This window comes from Bidens hawaiensis, unplaced genomic scaffold (genome assembly GCF_021521415.1).
Source record: "Bidens hawaiensis isolate Kalapana, Puna unplaced genomic scaffold, B.hawaiensis_p1.1 tig00000512_1, whole genome shotgun sequence".
Classification (NCBI taxonomy): Eukaryota; Viridiplantae; Streptophyta; class Magnoliopsida; order Asterales; family Asteraceae; genus Bidens; species Bidens hawaiensis.
Genome location: NW_027491033.1, coordinates 5,413,072 through 5,424,565, shown reverse-complemented (window position 1 = coordinate 5,424,565; position 11,494 = coordinate 5,413,072). Strand labels below are relative to the sequence as shown.

The following is an 11,494-nucleotide window of genomic DNA, read 5'->3' as shown; positions in this document are numbered from 1 at the left end:
TTCATAAATAAAACGCATTTTTATTCATTTAAAAAAATACATTAAAAACTAACATAACTAAATAAACTTAAATTATAAAAAGGTGCCTAAATAAACTTGAATTAGAAGGGAAAAAAATGGTAACGCCAAGTGTGTCGTGCCACTCTTTTTGCGTCGATGCTCAAGAACAAAAAGTTTATTTTTTGCATATGAACCCTCCACGTTTCTCAATTCTTGCCAATTACATCCAAATCACTAACTCCGTTAAATTTAATCATTAAGTCAGGGGTAGACATGTCTTTTCACTCTTTCTTTATTATAATCTTTATCTCTGTGAATTGCGGTTTTCGTCCATGTGGTTTGTCCAAATATACGGTTTTAGTCAAATAGTTTCAAGTTTGTAATTTTCGTCCCTATCAAATTTGTGATTTTCGTCATAGTAGTTTCATTTCACTTGCAAGTAAACCTGAATTTATTAACCCCGCTAAGTCTGGTCGTTAACCTATCTACGTGCCCTTCACGTGACGACCAAGTTTGTTGTTTTTCTCCACAAAATAACCTCAGGCCTAATTCGCAAGCCCCCTCCTGAGGGCTGGGTGTATTTGTAAAAAAGAAAAAGGACAAAACTACCCCTCACGTGAAGGGCACACTGGTGGGTTTAACTATCAGACTTAACGAGGTTAGTGAATTCGAGTTTAATTGCAAGTTAAATGATACCATATTAACGAAAAATGCAAATTTATTGCATACTGGACTAAAACCGCATATTTGGACCAACCACAGGGACGAAAACCGCAGGTAACTGAAATAAGTCTTATAATAAAGAAAGAGTGAATATACATATCTACCCCTGACTTAACGATTAAATTTAACGGGGTTAATGATTTGGATGTAATTGGCAAGAATTGGGAAACGTGAAAGGTCCATGTGCAAAAAAATAAACTTTTTGTACTAAATTCGCATTATTTGGCAAACCACAAGGACAAAATGACACTTTATTCTAAATAAATAGATAATTATCTCTAACTGCAATATTTAACTAACTAATGAGATTGATCTAGTAGCTCAAACCAGGCCCATCTTCCCAACCCATAACTCGAGTTCGGGACTTAACTCCAACAATTACCAGTGTTAGTGAGACGTTTGTGTTGTGTTCTATATCAAGCCTAGAGAAAAGTCGTATAGTGAAAATAAATCTTGGTCGGTGATCACTATACATATTGGTGTTTTCTCCCCAGCGCCACGTCAGTGCCACGTGGGCACTGGGGGCTTCGAAGCCCCACCCCAAAGATGCCCCATGGTGAGGGGGCTTCAAAGCCCCTTTAATTTTAATTTTTATTTTTTTTATAAAGCTAAAAAACCAACAAATTTATTAAACTTAAAATATAATAATTTTTCAAACTAAATTAAACTAAAAACATAAAAAAAAACGTACAAATAGGAAAAAAAATAGAACTAATATTCGGCGTCCTCGTCCTCGTTTGAGTATTTTGCCATTATCCTTGCTTTTTTTTTCTCCAAAAACGCCCGCGTGGCCGGATCTAGATGCGAGAGATCCTTTGGGTTTGAGCTCGAGCTCGTGTTCGGGTTTGGGTTCGGGTTTGAGCTCGAGCTTGTGAAATTTGAGAAAGGATCCATGGTAGAGAGTTGAGAGATTTTTATATTGAGGGGTTATTTGAGTGAAATTTGGTATTTGTTTGAGTAAAAATTGATAAAATGGTTTGGTATTTATATAGAAAATAATTAGTTTTTTTTAATAGTGCCGTTGATTAGCCGTTGGAGGGGGGCCCGCATGATTTTCAATAATGGTGCCGGCCGTTGGAAGGCCGGGCATCACGGCGCCCACCCCCATCCGCGCACCTCTATGGTGTTCACCGCTCTCGGCGCCTCAAAAAGTCCCTCATCCGCGCCCCCATAACATTGGGTCTTATGATGTCTCTACCCTAGTTTGTTTACTTGTTATCGATAGTGTTTTTATCAAGAAATTCTTCACATGTTACCAAAAAAAACTTATGCACTCCTCCAGATTTCAACAATTAGTATTATTGCAAGTCACTCTAATTTTTTTCTTATCTAAATTAATCCATTAAAAAAACAAAAACAAAAGAAAAGAATACACTCAAACATTAGAGTTTGATCCATGACTCAAACCAACTATGGATATGTGTAATCTATGGTTAGACCATCATTGCTAAAAGAAAACAAAGATTTCAAACGTATGCAAATGCTCAATATATGGATTTATGAGATTAGTACCGAAAATAGAGATTATATACCAGCAGCCTTTGATCAAAACTTAAAAGTATAAACAGAGTGAGCCTAGTGATTGCACAAGTATTGAGGTGTGATACAAGCACGTCATGCCGGTATTATCATGAAGTGTTAAAAAGAATTTTTGTGTACATAAAAAAAGACGGTGAACGAAAGATTACGATTACCAAAAATGGTCAGATGGGTTGTGTGCTTCCCTGGATGTTGTGTGCTTCCCAGGTCAGGTGTCATACCCACACAAAGCATAATGATATAGATACGCACATTTTATTGTTCACACATACAAGTTCTATCCCTCAAACCCGAGCTTAAAAGCTTATTGACAATAATGTCGAAAATGAAATTTATATCTTTCTATTGATAAAAACGAGGAACAAAAGAATCAATAATAGATAGCGCAAGAAAATACGATATGCATCATAAAAAAAGGCCGACTGTGTTTGCAGTCGTACAAGCAGATGAGTGTAGCAGTTAGAAAAGACACTATGGAGCCTTTGATATCATCAGGAAAATTGAGGGATAACTAACTGCGTGTTCATGGCCGTCCACCTCTTCTGCTGCCACTATAATAATTGCCCACATGGTGGCTGCTGCCTCTACCCACACCGCTACTGCTAAACCTACCACCACTAAATCCACTTCCTCTACCCAAGCCACCATCATAACCATAACCACCGCCACCCGCCACCACGACCATAGCTACTCTCTTTATGCCAACCACTGCTAGGGCCATTTTCAGCATGTGAGACTCTACCATAACCACTTTCCCCACGCCATTTGCTATCATACCCACTTTCTCTACGCCACGCACCACCAGACCCCCTGCTTTCTCTAACATAAGGCCCACCCCGAACACCACCAGATACACTTTCTCTAACATAAGAGCCACGACTAGACCCACTTTCCCTAACATGAGAGCCGCTCCAGCTACCACCAGACGCACTTTCTCTAGCATGAGAGCCACTCCAGCCGCCACTAGACCCGCTTTCTCTAGCATGAGAGCTACTCCAGCTACCACTAGACCCCCTTTCCCTAACATAAGAGCCACCACTAGACCCGCTTTCTCTAACATTAGAGCCACTCCAGCCACCACTATACCCGCTTTCTCTAACATAAAAACCAGCACTAGACCAACTTTCTCTAACATAAGAGCCAGCACCAGACCCACTTTCTCTAGCATAAGAGCCACCACCAGACCCGTTTTCTCTGACATTAGAGCCACGACCAAACCCACTTTCTCTAACATAAGTGCCACGACCAAACCCACTCTCTCTAACATAAGTGCCACGACCGGACCCATTTTCTCTAACATAAGAGCCACCACCAGACCCGCTTTCTCTAACATACTTACCACTCCAGCCACCACCAGACCCGCTTTCTCTAACATTAGAGCCACTCCAGCCACCACCAGACCCGGTTTTTGTAACATTAGAGCCACTCCAGCCACCACCAAACCCGGTTTTTGCAACATTAGAGCCACTCCAGCCACCACCAGACCCGCTTTCTCTAACATTAGAGCCACTCCAGCCACCACCTGGCCCGATTTTTGTAGCATTAGAGCCACCACCAAACCCAGTTTTTGCAACATTAGAGCCACTCCAGCCACCACTAGACCCGCTTTCTCTAGCATTAGAGCCGCGAACAGACCCACTTTCTCTAACATAAGTGCCCCGACCAGACCCACTTTCTCTAACATAAGAGCCACTCCAGCCACCATATCCTTCACGGACATCACCTTTTTGCTTTCTGGCTTCCTCAACAGTTAACCTGCTGCCTCCAACTTCAGATCCATCAAGTCCCAAAGCTTCACGAAACCCATTACTGTCACTAAACTCAATAAAAGCAACTCTGCACAAACAAACACCAAGGATCAGTGTCAAGTTGGTGTTATTTCTAACCAATAAAAAGAAAATTAAACAGCAACATCCTAAGTTGCTTTTTTACAAAAAACTTGAATAATTTTTTTCTGTAAGCATCAAAATTTTAAAAGCGATTCCACGGCTGAGAAGAAAGCAAACCCTCTAGGAGCCCCAGTCTGGTAGTCTTTGGGTATGTCCAGTCGTGTAATATCTCCACATTTCCCAAAATGCTTTTCAAGTGCACTCTTAATCTGCACAAAATACAAAGCATTTATCTCTCTAACCTCCTGACAAATAAAAAAAATATCTTAAAAGGATGTATTAACCTCCTCCTAAACCATTTTATTCAAGAAACTAGATTATTATCGAAGAAATAGTATTTGGACCCACTAACTATTTATAAAAAATGTACAAATTTAGACACCTCTAGATGATTGATGCTGAATAAAAGTATTTGTTTGGAAGATTACATTTGACATAAACGTACATTGTCGAAACTGTCACTGCATTCAAATCCCCGAACGTATATGGTTTTAACTTGAGCATGACCACTCCTTTGCTTAGACTTGTCCATGCTACATTCAGTAAATAGATAAGTAGACAGTTCAGATATTTAATTGTAGACTCATAATATATATATTGTCAGGCCATGATACCTGGTAACCGGTGTGTACGCACCTCGTTGCCGCCTTTTAATAGCAACTGTAACTCGCCGATCTAGTAGCACCTCCCTGTTTAGTTTCAGAGCCTGGGCAAAACAAAATATATAAAGCCTTGTTATTATTAGATAAATAATTATAACTTTTGTGTTCATATGTGGCACTAACTTAATGGTACCTACCTCTTGAGCTGCTTCGACGGTGGTGAACTCAATGTGGCCATAGCCCAAGAATCGGTCATCTTTGATGCCAAAACGGATGTCAGCAATTTCGCCAGCATTTTTGAAGAAATCCCTTCTGTAGTGTTAAATAAATTGTCAAACAACAAAATACAAAAGTAGTTACAAAAGATAAAAGTGCTTACACATCGTCTTCTTCAATTTGAAAACTTAAGTTGCCAAGAAACAAAGTTTTTGATTCCATGTCATGGTGTTCTTTCGTTGGATGATCAAGCAACTCACTGTTAGCTTTGAGAGGCTGCACCAAACGTTTAAGAGGATGTATGTGAATATCCAACAATGATTTAAGTAACCATAAAAATCATAAAGTATCCTATTTATGAGATTTCTTATCTCCATAGCCAAAAAAGCTCCATGTATAACAAAAGAAAAAATCAGTAAAACTAAATACTATAGTTTAAAGATTAAAAAAAAAAGAAGAGTAAAATAAATTTACGGATAGAAGCTCAACATATTTAGAAATAGAAGCTCTAATTTCAACAAATTACCCAAACGTTGATTAAAATATATAGTTTATGTCTAAAAAATCAAGTGGATAGAGTAAAACAAATCAATGAAAAAGCAAGGAGAAGTCAAAAGTTAAACAAAGTGTTTTTAAATGAATACAAGTATAAAATATAAAAAATCCCTGTACTTAACTTAAGCAATATTTGCTGTTATAAAGTTCAAAAAGTGACGGAAAGTAGTGCTGAAGGTCCAACCCAACCACGCCCTATAAAATTACCCATTTTGGCCCGTTGCCTAATACACCTAAGTGCCTAACAACCTACGCACTATTTATTAGACTATTTCAAGGACCACATTATCTCGAGCTGCTTGTGACTAGCAAAACATCCATCTTTCATGTCAAAATGCACTGGCTATAAAAATGGTGTTGAGAGACTAATAGAAGATTTAAGGATAGCACTTTAAGTGAAGTTTTTTTTTAAGTTAGATGAATGATCCAACATCACTTCAAGTTGTTTTGTTCTAGATTGAGATTTAAGTTGATGCAAATCACACTTTTATCTTAGGAAATATTTTTTGGTAGCATCTCTCAATTAAAAATATTTTTGTTGCCAAAATCAGAATCGTCCTTTCTAAAGGAGAGAAAACGTGTAATTCAGGAAAACAAAGATAAAGTATTCTCTCACAAACTGTGTGTTATGTTACACGTCCCATCCTGCTAGAGGATCATGAAACGTTGACGTGATATTTGATAGACATCGAAACGGTGCATCCTTATTAGCTAAAGACCATTTCATAACTGAAAACTGCATTTTCATAACTAGAGGCCATTACAAAGCTAAATTTACCAACCATTATCTTCCTGAAAGTAAAAGTAAAAATCGTCTGAAAAGTGCATGATGAAAATGTAAATAGTACTTACACTTGTCTTTGGGGATTCTAAATGTTGGTGATCTTCCTCATACTCATTAGAGATGCTAGATCTTTCTGCATCATCCTGTGTAGTTTCTGCAACTGGAGCTGCTTCAACCTACCATACCAAATAGTCATTCAAACACTCAAAAGAATAGAAAATGGCTAAATGAGTACCCTTACACTCTTCTTTGGGGAAGTATTATCATTATCATCTTCATCTTCTTGCATAGACTCGTTTGCGTCTTGTGTAGTTGCTGCTACATTTACAGATGGAGCCTATAAATAAAACTTCAAATACTCAGAAGAAAAGAAAATAGTCATTTAAACACTCGAAGAATACAAAAGGCCAAATTAGTACCCTTACACTCTTATTTAGGGAAGTATTATCATCTTCATCTTCTTGCATAGATTCATTTGCATCTTGGGTAGTTGCTGCTACATTTACAGGTGTAGCCTATAGATAAAAATTCATATACTCAGAAGAAGAAGAAAAAAACTACTGAATCATATCATGTATTTTTAACCAACCAAAATTATACAGTATATTACCATGATCATTCAGTTAGTGTAGAGGTGGGGGGGGGGGGGGGGAATCGGTCAATACTTTAATACATTTTAGCCCTCACATTCTATATCACTGAAAGGTTATTATAGTTGATGCAGGAATCTCGGATATCTTTTATTTTTATATTTATTTAAATTTCCTATGTTATCTTATTTGGTTTCCTAGTTTAACTATGATTCTCACATATAAGTTGAGATCAAGGGTTTATTGTTTATTTAGTTTTTGATTAAGTTTTATATTAAAAAGAACATTGTTCTTGAACCTTTGGTTCGTTTATTTGTCTTTGATTATCATGAGTGTCTTGAGCCATTGATCGCTTCCAAAACTGCATCAATAGTAATAGCGTTGCTAGGAATAAATCAAATATGTTTGTGTGTGTGTGTGTGTGTGTGTTCCCAAGCCTGCTACTAACATGGCTTCATACACTTAGACAGTACGACTTTAGTAATCCCATTATAAATATGTAGAATGCGAGGTGAACAAGTGTTGAAGAGTTGGAAGAAATTAGCAAACACTCCTTGTGGAATAATTTTCCATTAACCCAAGGGCAAGAGTTTGGCATAATTTTTTGGAGCTGAAGATAAGAAGATAAAAGTGTTGCAAGCTGAGCTTTTGGTTTGTAAGAAATAGTTCAACTTTGTGTGTTTAATGGTGATGACTTCTGATTCATAAGTCAACTTAGTAAGGAGCTGCTGATCGGATAACGCTAAGCAATAGACTGCTGCGAGCACTCGATTTCAAAACCCGGGGAGATATTGAGTAGAATCAGACAAAAAAGATCATTGTGTTTTGGCGAGTAATTGGATAAACTCACAACAGTAACATGCTATGCCCAGGAGCAGGCCATTGAACAATCCACTCGATCTTTGCTTGTCTTGTCAATAACCAGTTGATTGGCTTGCAAGAGATTTTGGGCCTCGGTTAGACAGTCCCAAGAGGTGCTGAAAATAAAATACATCGTAAAAATTGAGTACATCCTAGCGCAGGAGATATCATTGATCAAAGTGAAAAGTGGCATGGCATGTGTGGAAAGAAATCTTTTTTATGCCACCAGGCACCAGCTCAAACCAGAAACCGGAATAATCCAGATTTTAAAAAAAGTGGGCTCCATGAAAAATTGGGCAGTTTGTTATTTAATAAAACACTCACAAACGCGGAACAACAAGGGCTCTTTGGCTGGCTAGATCAGTCATTCCCATGGCTTGAATTAAACAGCGTACACCATATGATTCAGCAAGGTCAAGAGCTTTGACTCAGCATATGATTTGAGAGTGCAGGGAGCATTGTGCTAGTTAAGAAAATTGGCAAGTTCCAGAATCAAAGGAACGGACATTTTTGTTATGAAATAACTGTTGTGTCCGCAAATCTACGATAATAGCATTTTTAGAAAATGAACGGGCATATGTAGAGTTTATCTTCTATCTTGGCATTCTCCCAATGTATGACATTGAAGAAAACAATTCGTAAACGACAACTTAACAAAACACCTGTTATGGTGACTTCATTATCTATTGGCCAACAACTTACAAGAGACGGCTGCTATGCGACCCAATGCCAGCAACATAACGGATCTCTCTTAGTTTTATCTTAATCTCAAATATACATACATAAACGCATACATAGTCATGTATTATACATTGCACATGACTATAACAAAGTGAAAAAAGGAATACGCGCAATCAATCCTATCAGTTTTTGTTCCAAGTCCCTAACATTCTTTTACCGTTCATTTGTATTGTAGCTTGCAAGTCGATTAGGTACCTAAGAAGCTTAAAGTTCCCAAAAGACATAACGTTGCTAATCTATCTACAAAGGGGTCATATGCTAAATGACTAACTTATTATCAAAAAAAAGAAGCACTTAATCCTATTGCTCAAACATACATTATTATTATAAGCAAAAAAAAAAAAAGGCAACCTTGTTTTGTTCTTCCATTTTCTTATGCTTCTTCTTGTAAACTTGAAGCTCAACATCCTCCTCTGCAACTCTCTTGCCTACATTCATATCGAAACATAATAATAATAACAATAATAATAATAATAATAATAATAATAAATCAGAATAATTTGGTTACACTAAACACACATAAAATAAAACTAAAAAGGGTACCATTGTTTATTGGAATGGTGGGTGGTGAGGCAAGATCTGAATCCACCTGAAATTCAAAATGAAATCAAATGACTATATATGTGTATATATACACACACACAAACAATATAAAAAATCGAAACTTTGCAGAGAGTGTACATGTGATGATGATTCAGCCATTCGGCAGCAGGTTGAATTTGGGGTTTTAGATTCTTGAAGAAGAAGAATTAGGGGTTACGATTTTATATTATTTATAATTTATAGATTTATGACGGAATTCGTGTCCCTTTCTAAGTTTCCTTGCAGGCGGTGTACTTTAAACTTTTTTTTCCTACAAGTTTTGTCCTTTACGCTGACTGGGTTAGAAAAAGTCAGTTAAGTATGACATGTGGCAGACATATGATGGGCATAATTATAATTTTAATAGGGGAATGTATTATATATATTTTCTTTTCTTTCTCTCTTCTTTCTCTCTAAGCCACCACCATCACCATCACCATAAATTCCGGCCACCATAAATTCCGGCCACCTCGTTGCAGATTCCATTCAACCCACCACCACCACCTCCTCTCCATCTCACAAACCGCCACCACACTTTCCGTTCACAAACGCAAACGATCCCTATCACCCGAACCCGACCCATCCTTTTCCAAAACCCGTATCCGAAAACCCAATTCACCTAACCCACCCACTGACCAAGATCAGTCGCACCCAATCAAGCGACTTAACAGTTGGTTAACTTCAATGGCTGGTGCAGCCCCATCTCTGCTTATCCTCCACCCCCGGTTCACCCGACTCGCCACCACTCTCTGCCCATTCACCTTAATCCACCACTTCACGGCCGCCGTCACTGGGTTAGAAAAACTCAGTGGCCTGCTTTGTCATCATACTTTCTTTCTTGACCTGCTTTGTCACACAACCGTCTTCTCTGGCGAGCCACCAACACTACAACCGGAACCCACCACTACTAATGCCTACATCCCCCCCCCCCCCTCTCTATCTCTCTCTCACACAAACACACACACACACGAACAGCCACCGTCGTCAAATATTTCGGATATTGAAAGCTCGCTGGGTTGGACATGTGGGTCGATTTTGAGGGTGACGTAGTCTCCGATTCCGTCAACGCCGCAGCCTGAGAAGTCAAACCCGGGTCAGAGGTTGGCTACGGTGGCCGGAGCGAATGATTTGACGGAAGTGTAAACGGGTTCGGGTTGGATGTGACACCGATTTGCAGCTGGGGGTAGAGATGGTCAAAAAAACCGGTTGGGGAACCGGTTTACCGGTTTAAACCGGAAACCGGTTTTTACGAAAACCGGTTTTTTAAAAACCGGTTTGACCGGTTTACAAACCGCCGGTTCGTCTTTCGGTTACAAGTTCTAGATCCAAAACCGGTTAACGAACCGGTTAATGGAAAAACCGGTTTTTTTTATTAACCGGTTAAGGAAAAACCGGTTAACCGATTTATAAAAAAACCGGTTTTTGACCGTTGTGGAAAAACCGGTTAACCGGTTTCTCCATAACCGGTTAACCGGTTAAAAACCGGTTTTTGAACGTTGTATAACGGCTATATGCCCGTTTTTTTTTGGACCGTTTTTTTTTTACCATCTTACCCCCACAAACATCTATATATAGTTTAGGTTGGGTATTGGTTAGATCACACTCGATTATACAACTCCAAACGCTCTAAACGTTTATTTCATACGCGATTATTTTGTTATCTCACGCTCAATTATACCACATTACCACTCCATACGCTCTTATTTCGTAGTCGTTTATTTCATACTCGAGTATACCACTCTTATTTCGTAGTCGATTATCATGGCCTCCCAAAGTGCTGCTTCATCCGTCAACATGGGTGCCTCGAACACGGGAGAAACGGTCGTTCGGGTCATCCCCACGAAACGAAACCATGATGTTTGGCAACATTTCGACCTATGCGAAATGTCTAACGGTAGCCAAAAAGCTCGATGCAAACATTGTTTGAAGTTTTATGGCAAAGATGCAAACTCCACTTTAAAAGCGCATGTACAAAGGCCCTTTTGCAAGGCCTTGAAGGACGAATCGGGAAGTAGTTCGCAGCCGGAGATGACGAATCAAGGAGCGGTGTTTACGTACGACGTTGAAGCGGTACGTCAACAGTTTTCAAACTTTGTGATTCAACAAACACTTCCTTTCAACCACTTCGACAACCCTCAATTCACGGAGATGATGCAAAACTATGTTCAACCATGCTACCAACACGTAAGTCGTTCGACCCTTAGAAGAGATTGTCTTAAAGCATGGAAAACGCTAAATCCGAACTAATTTCATACTTTTCAAACTTACAAACTGGTGTAAACTTAACAACGGATGTGTGGTCGGTACCTCATGGTTCGCCCGACTCATACATTTGTGTGACGGCTCATTGGGTTGACCCCGAGTCGTGGCAAATGATGAAACGAACCGTTGCGTTTAATTGTTTGATTACCC

At 38.8% G+C, this 11,494-nt stretch overlaps 1 protein-coding gene across 1 annotated transcript; it reads right to left on the bottom strand.

Moving 5' to 3' along the window:
* Positions 1-2,639: 2,639 nt before the first annotated feature.
* On the bottom strand, positions 2,640-9,107 carry LOC143634759 (uncharacterized). The gene is made up of 11 exons (XM_077102764.1): positions 9,044-9,107; positions 8,852-8,928; positions 6,728-6,823; positions 6,544-6,645; positions 6,377-6,484; positions 5,133-5,245; positions 4,951-5,065; positions 4,766-4,857; positions 4,597-4,684; positions 4,269-4,360; positions 2,640-4,098 (listed from the first exon to the last, which is right to left on the bottom strand). Exons 2-11 carry the CDS (start codon positions 8,867-8,869, stop codon positions 2,910-2,912), a joined length of 2,013 nt encoding a protein of 670 aa, XP_076958879.1. The 5' UTR covers positions 8,870-8,928; positions 9,044-9,107; the 3' UTR covers positions 2,640-2,909.
* Positions 9,108-11,494: the final 2,387 nt, after the last annotated feature.